Raw genomic sequence first — 20,619 nt, forward strand, 5'->3', positions numbered from 1 at the left:
GTGGGTATAAATCTAATTGATAACATTGGAGAAAATAGTAATTCTGCTTATAACTTAGCACATTCATAATTTGAATAAAGTTTGATTCTGTATATAGGTAAAACTTTGTCATTCTTCATTCTTTAAAGATGGAAGAACTCAGAAAAGACATTTCTTTTTGGTTTGCTGTCTATGTAAAGATACTCTTAGCATTTATTTTACTACCATGAAAACTAAGACAAAAGGTTGGCAGGTATGAATATGATCTGTTAAGGGAGACTAGTAACTTAATTTTATTGGATATATTTTCATAGAAATGCTCAGTACTAATGAATACATCAAAAACCATACTTTATTTTATGTATAGCAATACAATTTACATATTAAATAACACTATAATAGAATGATTTGATATAGTTTTAAACAGAAGGAAAAAGGGAAAAATTTCAGGTTACAAAACCCCTCCCCCCGAACAAATTAAAAAAAAAAAACAAAAACAAACCAACCACTTTTTCCAAATGGGTCAATGCAACAAATGTATTCAGTGACTAATTATGTCTAATTCCTATTGCACAAATGGTCAATGGAATTAAGAAAGAAAACCCAATTTTCACAATCACTGCCTCAAAGAAATAACACATGTTGGATCTTTTGGAATGCAAAGATGGTTCTTGCTACTTCAATACACAGAAAGTTGAATTCACAAATCCACCACAAAAAAATCCCCCCAAAACAAAAACAAAAAACAAAAACAAAACTATGACGGAGTTGAAACTAGAAAAAAATTAGCTTTATATGAAAATATAAAATTCTATGATTATATACCATAGATACAAAGTTCCCAGAAGATGCTTATCCAAGCAACAAAATATTTACAGTTTTAATGATTTTAGCTATTTCAAAATGAAGTGAAAGAAACATGAATTAACATGAAGGCTGAGGTTTTTTTTTTCTTTTTTCTTTTTTAGAAACAATGGCTGCTTGCTAGTTTCAAATGTCCTAACAAAAAAGGAGTCACTACCCCAAATGTTGGAGAGTTGCAACATTTTATAAAATCGGCTGTCTCCTTTTCTGGAGATGTTTATTTCTTAAAACTCAAGATATTTTTCTTGAAATTAATTATCCTCTGTAGAAAATGCTTCCCTTTGCAAATATTTAACAAAAATACTAAAAACGGTTTAACAGCTAAGACAAAGTAGAGGCCAAATACTATTACAATTCCTTCCTATTTGTAGCATGCCTTCTTTCTAGAGATAAGTAAAGCCAATATTGCATGTTAATGGCAACTAAGGGAAAGCGCAAAGGGGTAAGTGAAATATTAGCTGTTAAAAAAAAAAAGCAGGCATTTCCCTTCATAAAAAAATTCACTGGCACCATTTGAACACAAACTTTAGAATGTAGGAGTTGAAAATGCATTTTCCAGTATAACTGCTAAATTCTTAAGACAAACTACATTTTGATTATTATTTCTTAAATTGTGATGAGTTTGGGTTTATTTTTTGCTTACAATTAGTAATATGTATCTTTGGTAAATTGGTATCTATATTTTAATTTTTAAATATAGTATATATGCATTTAAGAAAAAATTCGTAACAAGGCAGTTGTGCTGTGTCATTATAAAATAATTAAGGTTATTTGTTGATTTCGGTATGTCACTCTGGTCTAAAATTTCCAACAGCCAGACCTTGAACACCATAACCTTCTCTGACCGTGCTGGACTCTTCAACTTGAAATAGACTCTAAAGGCTCCAAGGCATAAAAATTTAGGAAGACCAATTAATCTTATTCTTGAAATTCAGAAGTAACATTTTAACACACACACACACACATATGTAAAAGACAATGTGGCTTTTGGATGCAAGAGTTCTCCTGATGGCAATATGGGTCCTTCTCTGGTGCCCAGCATGGCCACTTGGTCTGATCACTGCAACTCAGTATCCTATGATGTGTGTATTCTGTTCACTCTAGAGCTAAATTCATACACCTAGTAAGCTTATTTTATAAAATAGCACATGTTAGTCTGCAGTGGCTATTTCCTTTCCCTCTAAGTGCAAGTGGTAATAACCTTCTTGTGCAATTAAGCAGTATGTTTATGTCTCAAAGAAAACACCATCTTTGATGCTCTCTGCCTCTGGAAAGATTCAAGAATATTAACATTGATAACAAATGAAGAATAATATTCTGGATACACTCTGTGGGGAAAGTGAGGAACTGTTGAATAGAACTGTCCTCGTTGAAGTGAGTTTGGACCACTTGGCAAGATGGGCAAATAGCAATTGCTTATATTTTAGTGTGTTAGGATTTGTAAACTGGTTCAAGCCCACTACGGACACATACTTTCTCAGAGAACCTCAAATCATCCTTTTAAATGTTGCTAATTACTATCTTTCTTCTATTATAACTATGATACCTATGTAAGAAATGGTCACAGAATTGTGTTGGAACTTAGGCCTTTCCATGACCTGAGCCCTCTGTAAATAGCACAGCAGGAAGTAGTTGCTGTTTTCTAACCAATGTTCACTTGTATAAGAAAAAACTACCAAGGGACCATGAGTCCCAACTTGAACATTACTTCTGAAAGTCAAATCTGTGCCAACTACCAAAACCAGTTTATTCTTATCAGTACATAAATGAAGTGTAATCTGCTTAATTGACTGAAATGATTTAGCTCTTGCCATGATCTGAAACCTTGCCTTCTTGATTCCCCTCGGCCTTCTGACAGTAGTGGTGTTTCTACGTTCAAGCTTTTTTTCTTGGGTGTTCAGTAGACCTTCCTGGTATTACCTGTGATGGGAGCAGAGGGGCTGCAAAGGTGTTGGTTTACTCTAGCACGTACCATTTAGTAAACTTTTCTCACTTGCACACCTTTTTTTAAGCCCCACCTACACGGTTCACGAACAGTGGACTATTTCCATGGTTGCAGAATTTCTGTGATGAAAACATAAGATTAACCCTGGCAAGTTATATAGTTCATGAAAATTCCATCAACCTGGCCTATGCACTGGAACTTCCAGACCTGGCCTGTAGCCTCTCCCTTAGCAGCTTTAGTTCTACAGTACCACTCTGACAAACCTCATAGACAGCCAATTTAAGGTAAATAGAACCTCAGCACTGATTATCATTAATGTTACAGAGCCTACCCAGATAGTATGATAGTAGCCAGTATGGATTTTTTGTTGAAGTTTATTGACATAAAAATTAACCAAAACCCTTTTCTTTGTAACAGGCCCAGTTCTGGTGGTGATGATTTCACTTCTAACAGAAGTTATCCCTCAAATGGGATACGCAAATGCAAATACGCAATAGAAGAACAGATCTCAGTAGTAGCTTATTTTTCTAACTGAACTGAAATTTCTTATTAATTTCCAAATTATGTAGTTACTGCAGGGTAAATATGGCTCCAGAGGCTAGATCAAATAACTTCCTTGGGCTCTGTGTAATGATTATCAGCCTCTTTGAGTAAAGTGTGTCTGTTCCTGAGGCTACACCACACAAAGCATACAATGCCATCTCCTTTTAATTTCTATTTGAGAATGTTGATCTCCCCTTCAAGATTCTGATTTCTTCTCTCCAAATCAGACTTATCCATATGTGGGAATCTACATAGTCCCAAGATTTTGCTAATACAGTATTTTCACTTTTAACCTAAGTAGAATGTATGTAATTATGGGATTTATCAGGAAACATTTGGCAAAAAAGGAAAGAAAAGAATGTTAACTATATAGGTAGTTTTTATTAGATAGCTATACGATAATAGGGATATTTTAGAGGATAATTTCAAAATTATACACCTGCAGAAATTTTCATTATTCTACCTGCCATAAGGTGTGGTATTAGAAACCAAGAAGCATGAATGGAGAGTTACTAAAGGGATAGGTGAGATGTGTAAAATATTGCCATATCTCTATTGTAAAAGATAGCCCTCATTATAGGGTGTAGCTATTTCAGAGGGTCAAGATGGAAATAACACACACCATCCACATAGCTACTGTGAAAACTGTAATACAGAGATATCCTTTATTTTGACACAGTTGGGCATTTTTTTAAGCTATGAATATAATTTTAACTAATAAATGATGTTCACATAAAGCTCTTAAAGCCTTCTAATTTCTTAATGGATACCTTCACCATCATAAATGGAACTGTTTCAAGGCCATGTGGTTGATAGACTGTCTTAGTAGCTCCCAGGAACCTGCTACTCTTTAAAAGAAAACAATGCCCATCCACTCCATTAAAATACAGAAGGCAGACCGTATGGAGCAGTGCCTGAAAAAAATAGGAGGACTGAGGAAAAGCTCAGCATTGCCTGCTAGGAGGATGCAACTGCTTTAGCAATAATAATCATAATAGTAAAAAACCAAGATCCACTGTCATAACAAAGACCTTCACTGTACTGAACTAAAAAATAGCATGTATGTTGTTGTGGAATGTCACATCAGGGCTTGCTTTAGTATTAGATTATAGGCAGTAACACTGATCATATAGTGCAAACTAGGGAAAACTGCGTTTCACTGTGTGAAATGAACAGAGGTGCAAATGCTCAGTAGGATACCATTAAGACATAAAATGGCAAAAAATAAATATCAAAACTTTTATCAGTGTAAAAAAGTAACTGGGTTATTGTATAACCTAGAGTCTGGCAAAAAAGGCCTCAAAAAAGTTCTCAGTCTTCAGAAGTTTTACAAATTAAGTGCCCTTTCGGGATCCAAATCACACTAGAGATTCCATGCTCTCGGCAGGGTCGGATTCATCTGCAATGAGAACAGCACCATTTTTGTCCACTGTCATGGGACCATTTCCATTTTCTTTAGTGCTGACCAAGCTGAGCATTGCTTTATAGACAAACTGGTATTGTTCCTGAAAAACAAGAGGAAGACCGTTTGAGACACAGAACAGCTGAGTCAATTCATCTAAGGTAGAAAGACAATTAAAAATGTAATTGTAAAAAAAAAAAAAAGAATATACATTTATACTAAGAAACTTTTAAAAAATGACTTGGAGCTTTTATAATCAAGACCTATGCATTCTGCATGTCACTTTGATCGTTATTACTTTTTTAAGATTTTATTTATTCATGAGAGAGAGACAGAGGGAGAAGCAGGCTCCATGCAGGGAGCCCGATGCGGGACTCGATTCCGGGTCTCCAGGATCACACCTTGGGCCAAAGGCAGGTGCTAAACCGCTGAGCCACCCAGGGATCCCTGATCGTTATTACTTTGGAACTGATTCTGTTGACAGTGAATTAAGATAATAAAATATCTGTATGTTGTCACTGGAGAACACTGTACTGTAGAAAGCTGTTTCTCCATCTCAGCACTATTGATGTTTTAAGGCAGGTAATTCTTTGTTGTAGAGTCTATATCATGCATTGTAAGATGTTTAGCAGCATCCCTGGGTTCTATTCAATAGGTGCCAGAGCACTTTTTTTTTTTCCATCTCCAGTTATGACAACCAGAAAGCCTCCAGGCATTGCCAAACATCCCTAGGAAGGCAAAACCATCCCAGTGCTCTAATTCAAGTGTGAGCCCGAGTTTCAAATGATGAAGTAATAGCTTTTACAAAGAAGCAAAGTACTTACAATGTCTGTGAATACTCCAGGCCTCATAAGATTAATCATTTTTGCAACCTGGAAAACATCCACAGCATTTTCATTCTCCAGTTGCTGGGAGAGGGTGGTAAGGGCACACAACATTCCTGCTGAAACTGCTCCATACCTGGGAGAGAAGAAAAAAAATGCTATTTCAGATTTGCTAAGGGATTGAATTTATGGAATGAAATTAACATCATATATTTTCATAGAAGCTAAATAGACTGCATTGACATCTTTTTTGAAATGAATGAAATGCTGGACAGGGGGAGAGATGTAGAGGCTAGCATAAAGGTGACATTTGTTCATGAATGTAAAATCTCCCAAACTGACTTATCAGATGCTCAGCATGATATCCCAGATGAAATGAGAGGTTCAAAATTAGACTGGGGATGGCTATAGAAGACATAAGGTTGAGGATGAGGTGGATGACATAAAAGGAAAAAGAATACAAGAAACCTAACTACAAGCTACTGGACAAGTAGAGGTAGTGAAAGGATCTGAAAAAAATTTTTTAACCATCCCAAAAAGCTGAATTGAACTTACAAAATGTGACTTGAAATGGAATTATATGGCTCAAAGTACAATCTGAAAATTTTCAAAACGCATTTCATATTTGGTAATTATTTTTGGCACTGAAGTGGAACTGCCAGTTAAGAGTATCTTCAATAAAGTCTTGGAAAAATCTGGCACATACTCTTTCTCACGCACACACGTGTGCGTGCGCACACACACTTAGAAGGGTAGACTTCTTCATCAGGCTGGGTTGGCAGCCCCATTTTTCCAAGGAACGTGGTGTATTAGTGATAAAACAAAGGGATTAAATGAATTGTTCCAGGTAGTGATGCTGGTAGAAATGAAACTAGCATTTGTATGTATTGTACTTACTATTCTGTTAAAAACTATTACATGTACTGATGTTTTACATCTTTAATACAAAAAAAAAAAAAAAAAAAAAGGCCCTAACTTGAGAGGTAACCTATCTAGAGGTAAAACCTGCTCTGCATTTAGGTCTAGGCACCCAGAGGTGTCTATCAGTACATTTCAGGCCAGCTCATTACTTCATGTGCTGTATGCATACTGGATGTACTCTCTTCGTTGTAGATGGGCATTTATGCACGCCAGCAGAAGTACCATGAGTAGGAGAACTAGATCACAGCTATGCCCATTTTTAGTTCTAAAGATACTATGATATTTCTCTTAGTGGTTTTTACCTGTTATACATCTCCCAGCATGAGAGTACTTGCTTTTCCTCATTTTAAAATCAAAATGCTTAAAAAAATAAAAAAAATAAAATCAAAATGCTTCTGCTGATAGGTGGAAGATTGTTTCCTAATGTTGTTTAAAAAAATGTTGCATTTTCTCGATTACCAGAGGGGTTGAGAATCTTCTGTATTTATGGCTCATCTGTATTTATTCTTCTGAAATTGTTTATTAATATACTTTGGCTATTTTTCTTCACTCTGTCTCTTTTATTTGTAGGATAGATTGTAAAATTTTTTTCCCCAGTCTCTACTTTCTCTTAACATTGTAGGTGTTTTTGTTAAACTGAAGTATGGTTTACACATAATCAAATTGATCATGTCTTATTTTTGGCTTTACTGGAATCTTGAGAATGCTTTTTCTTTTTTTTTTTAAGATTGATTTCATTTATTTGTTTATTCATGGGAGACAGAGAGAGGCAGAGACTTAGGCAGAGGGAGAAGCCAGCTCTTTGTGGGGAACCTGATGCGGGACTTGATCCTGTGATTCCAGGATCATGCCCTAAGCCAAAAGCAGACGCTCAACCACTGAGCTACCCAGGTGTCCCGAGAAGGCTTTTTCTAACCCAGCATTTTAAAAACATTTTCCTACATTTTTCTATTTTTATTTTTTACATTTCATTGTTTAATTCATCTGAATCTTATTTTGATATAAGGTAAAGGTCTGATTTTAGTTATTTTTCCGATTAATAACTACTTTTTAAAATTGGATAGTCTCATCTTTTCTCATTGACTTGAGCTTCCTTTGTATCATATACTAAATTCTCATATATGCAAGCCTGTTTTTAACTCTCTGGCCCTTTAATCTGATTTAATTCCCATAAAGTTTTTTTTTAAAAGGTTTGTTTGTTTGTTTATTTATTTATTTATTTATTTATTTATGAGAGAGAGAGAGAGAGAGAGGCAGAGATACAGGAGGAAGGAGAAGCAGGCTCCATGCCAGGAGCCTGACGAGGGACTCGATCCCGGGACTCCAGGATCGTGCCCTGGGCCAAAGGCAGGCGCCAAACCACTGAGCCACCCAGGGATCCCCAAATTCCCATAAAGTTTTAATAAGTCTTGACATCTGAAAAAACAAGTTTCTACAGTAGTCTTGGCTGTCTCTACATTCATTGTTTCATTTTTCTTGTGTGCTTTAAACATATTTTCATTTTTGCTTGTATACTGATTTCTAAATACTTCTAACTGCTCTATCCCTTCCCATCCTGTTTCATATTAATTTTGAAACTAGATTGTCAGTAAACACAAGTTTTTTTGGGGATTTTGGTTAGCTTGTGCTGAATATATTTATTAGTTTGAGGAAACTAACATCTTTTTGAGTTTTTCTGTTCATGAACATGAGATCTTTTCTCCCTTTTTTCAGGTCTTTTGTAATTTTCAATTATATTTTATAGTTTTCTTTATTGTCTCTGCTAGTTTCATTTTAGGGTAATTTCTAGGTGCTTTAGAGTTTGTTACTCTTAAGCATGGCCTCTCTTTATGACATTTTGTGTAGTTTCAGTTGATCTATAGGAAAGTTATTGATTTTCACATGGTGAACTTGTATCTAGCCATGCAGTTAAGCTCCTAATAATTTGTGGGTTCTCTAGGAAGTTGTGACATCTTTATCTACCAATAATATCAGTTTTATCTCTTCAACTTTTATATTTCTTATATCTTTTGGTTTTATTACATTGGCTAGAATCAGTTCTGCATTCTAACAGGTATTTATTTGCAAGGAGGTTCATATTGTTTTCTTTAATGGTAAAGCTTCTAAGTTTTTAATATTAAAGAAAAATCTTTGCTGTAGGCTTCCAATAAATAACATTTATCAAGTTAAAGAAGAGGCTTTTGACTTTCAGTTTGCTAAGAGTTTTCTTTTGAGGAGGGAGATCATTAGTGAGTGTGATTTTATTCTGCACTTTCCAACATCTATTGATTTTCTAAGAAATTCCTTTGACAATGTCCTGCATTCACGTGAGAATAGTGGTAACATTTACCCCCTCTACAGCCCTAGGGTAAATCTTACTTTTTCACTATACATAATTCTTTTAACCCAACACACTGGATTTTACTTGACAGTATTTTACTTAGACTTTTACACCCATAATCAAATAAGTAAGATTGCCCTATACTTTTCTATACTAGCTTTGTTATTTGATTTTTTAAAAAAATCATGGTTACATTAAATTTCCTCTGAGGACTTGGTGTGCCTTAACAGTTTGGGAACTCACCTGGTTATTCAGTTCTTAGTAAACACTAAGGTGTGTTATGTTCTTACTATGTGCCAGGCTCTCTTATTATTGGTATTTTACATGTACTAACAGGATATTCACAGTAATCCATTGGTATAACTACTGTTTATTATATATAATCAATTATTTATAAAATTTTAATTGTATATATAAATTATATATAAAATTATATAAACTATTGTTTATCAGATGAGTTTAATTTGAGCTGATACATGTTAATAGCCCAGAACAGAGGCTAGTACATACCATGTGTTCAATAAACACCATTTATTATGCTTATTATCTAGACTTCAACATTTATTAGTGTGAAGAATTTCAAATGTTTATTTTCTTTAATATATTTCTATTTTTAATCTTTTATTATTAGAAAATATCAAACACATTCAAAAGCAGTCACTTTCACATAGTCATTACTCATTTACAGTGGTTATGTGCTCATGACCAATTTTGTTTCACATCTACTTCCTCTCCCATATATACTTTGAAGCATATCCCAAGTAATTCATTAATATTTTAGTATAAGAATTAAAAGATGAGGATTTTAAAAAATATGTAAACATTGTCACGCCTAGGCAAATTATCAAATATTTTTAATGTAACTACAGATAAATGGTAGGTCTTTTCCTTCCCAATGTTATTTTATGCCTTCCCTAATTTTTTCTTTACCATTTTCCAAAATTGTATGTTTTATGAGACTTTACTCATCCCTTTATTTAGTCTATAGAAAATCTCAATCATTATTTCTTCTTCTTTAGTCTCTTTCTCAACATGGATTACCTCTCAGACATGTTAGAACTTACCCATCTAGCTTTTATAATGGAGTTTGATTTCACTTCTATTTTACTACTACTAGCCCATCTCTTGTTTTTCACATTTCTTAGACTCTCATTTGTTCCTGTTTAATAATACACGTTTCTGATTAAATATCGTAGTCTTCTGTTAAATTTCTGAGCATATGTTTTTAAATTCTCTTATAACTGCTCTAGTAACTGATTCACTGTATTTTTTTGTTGATTTGATCATCAGGTTGGCTTCCCTCAGATTCTAAATTGTGTGAGTATACCTTCTTATTTTAGCATGACTAGTGATTTTTTAAAAAGTCATCTGTATATTTATTTTTTTTCCAGTAGGATAATAATCTAACCTTTGCTAAATCTGTTATGGTGAAACTCTTAGACTCAGGGCCATTTATACCCCAACTTAATCTCTTTCTTAAAGCTATCCACAGTCATTCAGAGAGAAAAGTCAGGTATTTTGTATTTTATTATATAATGTGTACTCGCATGTAGTATTACTGTGGTCTTTCCTTGGATTGCCTCTCCCAGATTTTGCCACACTTAAATTAATAAATACCCAAATTAAAAGGAAGTACCTACACAGTAAGATTTCATACATGACTAGAAACTAAGTTAAATTAGTCAAATTCATAGATAATTTAAGTATCTTCTATATACCAAGCATTATAATGAAAGGATAAAGCCTGAAAAAATGAAGGCTATTCTCAGAAGTTTAGGAATTAAATAGGATTAAGGATGTTTGTTGAGTTTCATGGATTTGCACTTTAAACTACAAAGACTTGGTGAAAAAGTAATAGAAGTGATTTATAATCTAGATAAAACAAGAATAGTATATAAATACACTGACTTTGATAGTTTGCCTTTCTCAAAGTGTCCATTGAGAGCAATATTTATTTAGTGCAATTAAATAAATGTATTTTCATCTTTCCTTGCCTATGTCTCAAAGAAATAAAAGTACTTTAAGTTCCTGACAGAGGTAATGTTTTAAAATGCTCTATGTTCATTTTAAAACATTGGGGTTCCTTGTATATATGCTTCTGCCCATTTAATGATACTTTTTACTCTTCCATCTAATTACAGTTATTCTACTTTTGCTTTTAAGAGGTTTTAAAAATCATAATCAGGAATGCAATCCAGGGACACCTGGGTGTTGTAGCAGTTGAGTGTCTGCCTTTGGCTCAGGGCGTGATCCTGGGTTCAGGGATCGAGTCCCACATTGGGCTCCCTGCGAGCAGCCTGCTTCTGTCTCTGCCTCTCTCTCATGAATAAATAAAATCTTTTTTTTTTTTTTTTAAAGAATGCAATCCAGAGTTATAACCCTGTCACTACAAAGAAAGTGAAGTTTCCCTTAGAAATCATTAGGGCAGGAAGGAAGACAGAATTAAGGCTTGAATATTCATCAATCCAGGGGAATAAAGGCAATACAAAAGCCTTCCACAAGACTTTAAGAAATTAAAACTTTGGAAGTGAATGAGAAATTAAAGTAGGAAAAATGTAGTCTGGAGAAATGAAGATGAGGGCAGGAGGGCTTCCTGTGACAACCAGTGGGAGGCAGTGTTAAGCAGCAGGGCTAGATGATAGATCTGGATCTGACTGCAGCGAGGGACAGTGGCTTCCTGGGTTCAATCTGTGTATTATGGAGAGTCCTGCTCTTTGATGGGTCTCCTCCTCAGAAGAGTCCTACACTTAGTTTAATGCTGTCCTGCTGCCATCTATAAGTTATTATTTTTTTTGTGTGGTATAGTTAATATACAATATTATGTTTCAAGTGTATAAGCTAGTGATTTGACAAGTATATACATTATGAAATATTCACCAAGATAAGTATATTGGCCATACAACTTATTAAGCATTATTAACTATATTCTCTCTGCTATCCTTTTCATCCCTATGATTTACTTATAACTTGAAGTTTAACTTATCCCCTTCACCAGTTTGGCCCATCTCCCCACTACCCTCTGACAACCATAATTTTCACTGTGTATTTGAGTCTATTTCTGTTTTTGTTTTTTTAGATTCCACATAGAAGTGAAATTCTGTGGTATTTGTTTTTAAAGGACTTTTCACTTAGCCTAATACCTTCCATCCATGTTGTAAATGGTGAGAGTTCCTTCCTTTTATGGCTGAGTAATATTCCATGGTATGATACACCATATCTTCTGTATCCTCTCATCTGTTTATGGACACTTAGGTTTCATCCATATTGTGGCTATTGTAAATAATGCTGCAATAAACATAGGAGTGCATGCATCTTTTTCAATCAGCACTTTTGTTTTCTTCTGATAAATAGCCAGAAGTGGAATTATTAGGATCACATGGCATTTCTATTTTTACTTTCCTGAGGAACTTCTGTACTGTTTTATGCAGTGGCTGCACTAATTTATATTCCCACAAACAGTGGACAAGGGTTCCCTTTTCTTTATAACTTTGCCAACACTTGTTACTTTCCCTTTTTATATTAGCCATTCTGACTGATGCGAGCTGACTTATCACTGTGGTTTTGCTTTGCTTCTCCCTGATGATTAGTGATACTGCACACCTTTCATGTGTCTGTTGGCCATCTTTGGATGTTTTCTTTGGAAAAAGGTTGATTCAGGTCCTCTGCCCACTTTTAATCAGGTTATTTGCATTTTTTATATTGAGTTTTAGGAGTTCTTCATATATTTCGGATATTAGCTCCATATCAGATGTATCATTTGCTAATGTCTTCTCCCATTCAGTGGGCTGCCTTTTTTTGTTGCTTCCCTCAGTATGAAAAAGTTTTGTAATTTGATATAGTCTCAACTGTTTGTGTTTTTTTTTTCCCTTGCCTGAGAAGACAGATCCAGAAAAATGATGCTAAGGTGGATGTCTAAGACATCACTGCCGGTGGGTGTTTTCTTTTAGGACTTTCATGGGTTCAGGTCTCACATTTAGGTCTTTAATCCATTTTGAGTTTATTTTGTGTATAGTATAGGAAAGTGGTCCAGTTTTGTTTTGTGTTTTTTTCTTTTACATGTAGCTGTCCAGTGTTCCCAGCACCAGTTATTGAAAAGACCGTCTTTTCCCCATTGTATATTACTGCCTTCTTTGTCATAGATTACTTGATCATATAAGCATGGGTTTATTTCTGGGCTCATTATTCTGTTCCAATGATCTAGGTTTCTATTTTTGCGCCAGTATTATGCTGTTTTGATAACTACAGCTTTGTAGTATAGTTTGAAATCAGGGACTATGATACCTCCAGCTTTATTCTTTCTCAAAACTGCTTTGGCTGTGAGTGGTCTTTTGTAGTTCCATACAAATTTTAGGATTATTTATTCTAGCTCTGTGAAAAGTACTATTGGTATTTGGTAAGAATTGTATTGAATATGTAGGTCACTTTGGGTAGAATGGACATTTTTAATATTAACTGTTGAAATAAGCAAGGTATGTCTTTACATTTGTGTCATCTTCAGTCTCTTTCATCAGTGTCTTACAGTTTTCAGTGTGTAGGTCTTTCATCTTCTTGGTTAAGTTTATTCTTAGTTATTCTATTCTTTTTCATGCAATTATAAATGGGATTGTGTTGCCTTCTGCCACTTTTTTATAATTGTATAGAAATGTGGCAGATTATATTGATTTTATTTCCTGCAACTTTACTAAATTCACTCATTCTATATGTAATATCACCTGCAAATGGTGACAGTTTTACCTCTTCCTTACCAACTGGATGCCTTTTATTACTTTTCTTGTCTGATTTTTGTGGATAAGACTTCTAGTACTTTGCTGAGTAAAAATGTTGAGAGTGGGTATCTTTTTTTCTTGTTCCTGATCTTAGAGGAAAAGTTTTTAGCTTATCATCATTTAGTAGGATATTAGCTGTGTTTGTCATGTGGCCTTTATTCTATTTAGGTATGTTCCCTGCAAACCCCTTTTGTTGAGAGTTTTTATCATCATGAGTAGATGCTGAATTTTGTCAAATGCTTTTCCTGAACCTATTAATAGAATATAATTTTTATAGTGAAAGGGATTAAAGGGGAAAGGAGAGAAAATGAGTGGGAAATATCAGTAAGGGTGACAGAACATGGGAGATTTCTAACTCTGGGAAACAAACAAGGGGTAATGGAAGGGGAGGTGGGCGGGGGGACGGGGTGACTGGTGACAGGCACTGAGGGGGGCACCTGAGAGAGAGAGAGAGAGAGAGGCAAAGACACAGGCAGAGGGAGAAGCAGGCTCCAAGCAGGGAACCTGACATGGGACAGGATCCTGGGCCTCCAGGATCATGCCCTGGGCTAAAGGCGGTGCTAAACCACTGGGCCACCCAGGCTGCCCTCTTCTAGATTTATATCTCACTTGCTGGCTTATAATTTTTAAGTCTATTATAATCCTTTGTATTTCTTTGGACTTGGTTGTAACTTCTCTTATATTTCTAATGTTATTTGAGTCTGCTTGCTTTCTTGAGGAGTCTGGTTAAAAGTTGCCCAGTTTTCAAAGAACCAGGTCTTGGTTTCATTGATCTTTTCTGTAGTTTATTTATAGTCTCCATTTATTTCCACTCTGATCTTTATTATTTCCTTCCTTCTACTAGATTTTGGCTTTGTTTGTTCTTTTTCTAGTTCCTTTAGGTTACTAGGTTAGATTGTTTGAGATTTTTCTTGTTTCCTGAGGTAGGCCTGTATTGCTATAAATTTCCTTCTTAGAACGGCTTTTGCTGCATCTCAAAAGATTTTGAACCTCAAAGATTTTGTGTTCCATTTTCATTTGCCTCTAGGTATTTTTTGATTTCCTCTTTGATTTCTTCATTAACTCATCTTCCATATGTTTGTCTTTTTCCAGTTTTTTTTCTTATAGTTTCATACTGTTGTGGTCAGAAAAAATGTTTGATGGGATTTCAGTCTTTTTAAATTTATGGAGACTTTTTTTATGGTTTAACATGTGATCTATCTTTGAGAATATTCTGTTGAATACACTGTTGAAAAGAATGTGTATTCTGCTGTTCTGGATGGAATGTTCTGTATATATCTATTAAATCCACCTGGCCAGATGTGTTGTCCAAGGCCAATGTTTCTTTATTTTCTGTCTGGATAACCTATTTTATTACCATCAGTTTCCCCCTTTATGTCTGTTAATATTTTTATATATTTAGGTGCTCCTATGTCGGAGCACTTAACAATTGTTATATCCCCTTGTTGGATTGATACTTTTATCATTATGTAATGTCCTTATCTCATTACCTTCTTTGTTTTAAAGTCTATTTTGTCATATATATATATATATATATATACATATATATATATATATACTGCTACCTCAGCTTTTTTCATTTCCATTTGCGTGGACTATCTTTTTCAAACCCTTCAACTTCTAGTCTGTATATGTATTTGGGGCTGAAGTGAGTCTCTTATAGGCAGCATCTGAACAGGGTTTTTTGTTTTTTAATACATTCAGTCACCCTCTATCCTTTGATTGGAGCATTTAAACCACTTAAAATACTTATTGAGAGGCATGTACTTAATGTCATTTTGTTTACTGTTTTTTGGGTATTTTTGTAGTTCTGTGTTCTGCCTTCTCTTGCTCTCTTACCTGTGACTGATGACTTTCTTTAGTGTGATGTTTTGATTACTTTCTCTTTATTTTTGTGTATCTATTCTAGGTTTTGGGTTTATGGTTTCAGTAAGGTTCACATATAACATCCTAAGTATATAAGTCTATTTTAAGTTAGTGGTTGCTAAAGTTCAAACATCTTACTTATACCTCTCCACATTTTATGTATATGATGTCCTATTGTACATCTTTTTATTTTGTAATTCTTTATATATAATTTTCATTGCTTTGGTCTTTTAACCTTTATACTAGTTTTATGATCTACTTCCTTTGTTATATATATATATATATATATATATATGTTTTTACCAGTGAAATTTTCTTCTACTTACAGCCTTTGCTTTTCCACCTAAAGAGTTGTCTTTAGCATTTCTTTTAAGGCTGGATTAGTGTTGAGTAACTCTTAATTTTTGTTTGGTAAACTATTCTTTGATTCTGAATGTTAACTGGATACAGTATTCTTGGTTGTGAGTTTTTTCCTTTCTACACTTTGAATACATCATGTCACTTCCCTTCTGGCCTGCAAGTTTCTGCTGAAAAATCAGATGATAGCTTTATGGGGCTTCCTAAGTAACCTGTCTTTTCTCTTTTAAGGTTCTATCTATCTGAGCAGCCTGGGTAGCTCAGTGGTTTAGCACTGCCTTCAGCCCAGGGTATGATCCTGGAGACCCAGGATCATGTCCCACATCGGGCTCCCTGCATGGAGCCTGCTTCTCCCTCTGCCTGTGTCTCTGCCTCTCTCTCTCTGTTTCTCATGAATAAATAAAAATCTAAAAAAAAAAATTCTATCTTTGTAATTATTACATGTCTTGTTGTGGACTTCCCTTGGTTCATCTTGTTTTTGGTTTCTGCTTCCTGTACTTGGATGTTTGTTTCCTTCCCCAGGTTAGGGAAGTTTTCTGCCCCTTCCGCTTCCTCTTCTCCTTCTGGGACCCCTATAATGGGAATGTTAGCATATGTGCACATGCTGTAATTCCCTCTAGAGTATTTTTTCATTTTAGTTACTGGTTCTTTTTTTGTATTTTCTATTACTTTGTTGAGGTTCTGAGTTCATCCACTCTTCTCTCAAGTCTGGTGAGCATCTGAACTCTTTATCTGGACATTCTTAATTTTTGAACAAGAGTTCCTGCATTTTCATTTTACATGGGACCCCACATATTATGTTAGCTGGTTCTGGTTCTGATTACTTACTATTTGTATATACAGGCTCTATTAGCTTCACACTGCCCATTTTCTCATATGTGAAGAAGGGATCCTAAAATTACCCTCCTAGTGTGGTAATATTGAGGTTCAAATGAAAAACAGAATTAGGTTATTTGTGGGTGTCTTTGTAGCAGTTATACAGAAAGAAGTCCATATATTTCTGTACCTCTTATGGCTTATCTCAGGACTAAATGAAAAGAAAATGATCCTCAAAAAGCTTCTGCTTATTTGGGCTATATCTATCAATATACTGTATCAAAAACTGGAACTGAGAAAACATTAAACACAAGACCATGTAGGCACACATTATGATAGCCATCAGAGTGAGAATGACCAAGGCAAATGGTATCTTTGCATTATTATGAAAATAGTTTTGACCTTTGAAATCCCTGCCTCCTTCCCAATCAGCAGTCCTCAGATAGTACTTTGAGAATTGTTAATGGAATTAGCTTGCTTGCTAGGAGATTTAAAAAGGTGATAGATATATCTCCAAAGTGAGTAACATTAAATATTTGCACAAGAAACTGTTCTTCTGTGAGTGAACATCTAATCTGTAGTCTCATGAGACTGTAAAAAACCGTGCTTATGTTCCAAACTTCTTCTGTAGGCTCTGCTTAAACAATTTGACAGTAATGTTATAGATCTGCCTCTGAACAGAACTGTCTTGAATATAGGATGCTGTGAATAAAGCAGTTTGCCTTTAAGCTGTGCTTCTCCTCAAATAGAATCAGCTTACATTTGAGTGTGGAATTTTATCCTTAGATCATTTATCTAGAAACTTCATCCATCTGGCACACAGCTGAGAACCCTAAAAGAAGGTGTTAAGAGATCTCTGTAAAGACCAAATACCAAATTTGTCCACTCAAAGTTCAACTCTTTGACTTAAATGCAAGCAGTCAGGCCTTCTCTTTTCTACTTTTGAGTGGGCAAAGTGACAGTAAACAAAATGTAAGGCACAAGGCTCTCTGGGGAAAGTTCATATTAAGGATATTGTACATATCCTTAATTTGCAGGTCAGTTTGAAGCACAGTAGCCACTACGTGTCAGGCACTGACTTCACCCAATGGAGACTGGGACAAATGAGTTACCTTTGCTGGTCTCGGCAATGTGGGGTAATAGTCCTATGAACAAGTAGTTGCAATAGGATGTGCTACACAAGAACAGCATTGGTAAGAATGTGATGTTTGTTAGGGATTTTACATGATTACCTTTGGGATGAGTCAGGAACCATTTCAAAGAGAGGGACTTTTAAAGTGTCTGTTGACCGAAAAAACCCTCAAAGGAAATAGTTTTTCCAGGGGCAAAGTGCCCTGCAGGAAATAATTCAATGAAGGACTGTTTTGACCAGATTGTAAAGGAATTTGGAAATTGTACATCAATAAGACTCAGGGCCAGTTAGATGTGGAGGTGAGGGGGCATACCAAGAGGACTTTCGTATGTTTCTGGTTTGCACAACTCAGTGGCTGAGGCAGGCTGGGAAAATGAGGAGCTTGGTTTTAGACGTGCTAAATTTTGAGGTATTTGTAGGCTACCAGGAAGGGATATTTAGAAGTGCAAAAAGTAGGTAAGATGGAAACTGAAAGCTAACTGGTGTTCAGAATATTGCACTACAGCTAGCAGCTGTTTAAAAATTTCAAATTTGCTTGAGTAATGTGGAAAAGTAATTTCTACAGAATTGCTTATCTCCCAAAGAGTGGATAAAGGAAGGAACACGTTTCTTCAGGTGGCTTTTAATCCAGCTCACTATGTGGCATGTGCTGATCTAGTTCAGAATTAATTTGCTCTTTTCTTATGTAGGCCTAAGAACAAGCTACATTTGATTAATTTCAGAGGTGACATATTCAGCATGTGGCATAAAATAATCACTGAATGAGACAATATACCCCTAAATTGAATATAGACAAATGAATCAAATAGTTCTTTTAAATAGTTTAACAAGTTGCTAGTTTTTTCTTTCTCACTTCCCTTACCATGAAATATAAGTTTAACTGCACTACTGAATTGAAGACAAAATGCCAGTAAAATCAGTCACAGAACTGGACAGCAGCATTAGAATTCAGTCTGAATTGGTAGAAGCTGGCGAAGCACAGAGGTATTTGAATAGCTAATACAGATTAGTGGGGAAAAAAACTCTAGAAGCAGTCCTAACTTTATACTATAACTGCATACCCCAAATTTTCGTAAAGCAGTAACAATTATTTTGATGCTGCCTATGCTATTTAAACACTGGGGCAGTTTTCATGTTTCTAGGCATCTTAGTGTATTTAACTAAAGCTAATCTTACTCTAATTAAGAGTCGGGTCAACATTTTGAAATAGTCGTTATTTCCTTAAAAAGGAGCATAAAATTCTTTGGAAGCAGCCAACAATATGTCCGTCTTCAAATACAAGGGAATGAGATTTGAGGTTACAGGTACTGAGTCAAGTGTTCACTTCATGCAGCATTAGTTCAGAAAAAATGAAAGACTTAACAATAAACTTTACTTTCAAATTGATTAATATCTATGCTTCCAGAGTAGTTGCTAATTTAATGAACATATGGATGCACTGAGAATTTGCTGACCAAAGGAGCTACCTTGGAAGTAAAACAAAAATGAGGTTATAGGGGGCGCCTGGGTAGCTCAGTTTGTTGAGCATCTGACTCTTGGTTGAAGTCATGGTCACAAGGTCATGGGATGGAGCTCCGAGTCAGGCTGTGCTCAGTGCAGAGTCTGCTTGAGATTCTTTTTCTCCCTCTGCTCTTCCCCTCACTCATGCATATACCCTCTCAAATAAGTAAATCTTGAAAAAAAAAGAAAAATGAGGATCTATAATCAGTGCCATATTAGCTAAAGGCTTGTGAGATTCTAAACAATCTGGGATTACACAACTGATTTATAGGTCAATCCCAGCCATGAAGTTTGCATTATATCGTCTAAACACCATAAAGTTTACCTATGATTCTTTCCCTCTCACTAGAGAGGAAGGTGTCTAGGTTTGAATACCATGTGGATGCCTAGAGGCAAATTATTCTCTTTGAGTCATTCTTTAAACTGCAAAACACATTGTAAATTCTAGATTAATCATTAACAGTAACTTTCTCACTCCTAATCAATTAAACCATATTTAAAAAGTTTTTTCTTTAATAAGTGTTGGCTGAAATTCACTGTAGAGATTAAAAAATAATTAATATAAATAGTTAATTAATAATTAAATTCTCTGCTTACTTATTGTTTTTAAAACATAAAACCTCAGAAAGCTTGCCAAGTCTACTTTTGTAGCTGGTATAGTGCTTTCACCTTTCTAGAACATACCTTCCAGGAATATCTGGAGCCTTGGAAAGGTCTGACACATTAAAATGCAAACACATCTGCAATGGGCACCTATACACATTGGTAACACAGGCCGCAAGCGAGAGAGTCTGTCTTCCCCTTCCACTCCCTTAGCAATTCAACAAGAAAAATATTTGAATTTTAAAATTAAGAAATAGATACATACTCATCATGAACAATGGTGGGGCCATCCCTTGTTAAGGCCTCTTCCTTGATGACATTGATAAGTTCAAAAGTACTGCTGATGGGGGCATCTGGGTTAGGCCATTTGGGACACTGGAAGTGCCGAACTTCTAGGACGTAGTCATCCTATAACCAATACAACAAGTCACAGCCCATCCTTTATTTCCTTATTCCTGTAATCTGGTGACTAGAACTCGCTCCTGAGAAAGTATGTATTAGAGATAACTGAAGAATGACAAACTGGGGCTGATAAAAAGAAAAATGCTAAATACTAGGGAGGAGTGCTTGTCCTTAAAAAATGACCAAGTCATGATGGTGGAATCCTGTTTTGTTCAGGGGACAATACAATCTTAAGTGACAATAAATTATAAGAGACTTAATATCCTATTCTGTCTTATCTATAAACTTAAAGGAAAAAAGACAAAGGGTTAGAGCATCTAAATTATTAATATAAGATAGCTTCTCTCTTTTCTACCCCATTTTCAAGATGTCATTTACT

The 20,619-nt window shown here is 35.1% G+C and overlaps 1 protein-coding gene across 5 annotated transcripts in view; it reads right to left on the reverse strand.

Annotated features, from left to right (window-relative positions):
- Window positions 1-313: 313 nt before the first annotated feature.
- Window positions 314-20,619, reverse strand: part of PTPRG (protein tyrosine phosphatase receptor type G) — a 701,447-nt gene continuing 681,141 nt past the window's right edge. For all 5 annotated transcript variants that reach the window (XM_072720551.1, XM_072720550.1, XM_072720548.1 and 2 more), the window contains 3 exons: window positions 20,104-20,246; window positions 5,558-5,693; window positions 314-4,836 (listed from right to left, as the gene is read on the reverse strand). In XM_072720551.1, the coding sequence (XP_072576652.1) occupies window positions 4,690-4,836; window positions 5,558-5,693; window positions 20,104-20,246 (426 nt within the window). In that variant the 3' untranslated portion in view covers window positions 314-4,689. The remainder of the gene's footprint in view (window positions 4,837-5,557; window positions 5,694-20,103; window positions 20,247-20,619) is intronic.

This window comes from Vulpes vulpes, chromosome 9 (assembly GCF_048418805.1).
Source record: "Vulpes vulpes isolate BD-2025 chromosome 9, VulVul3, whole genome shotgun sequence".
NCBI lineage: Eukaryota > Metazoa > Chordata > Mammalia > Carnivora > Canidae > Vulpes > Vulpes vulpes.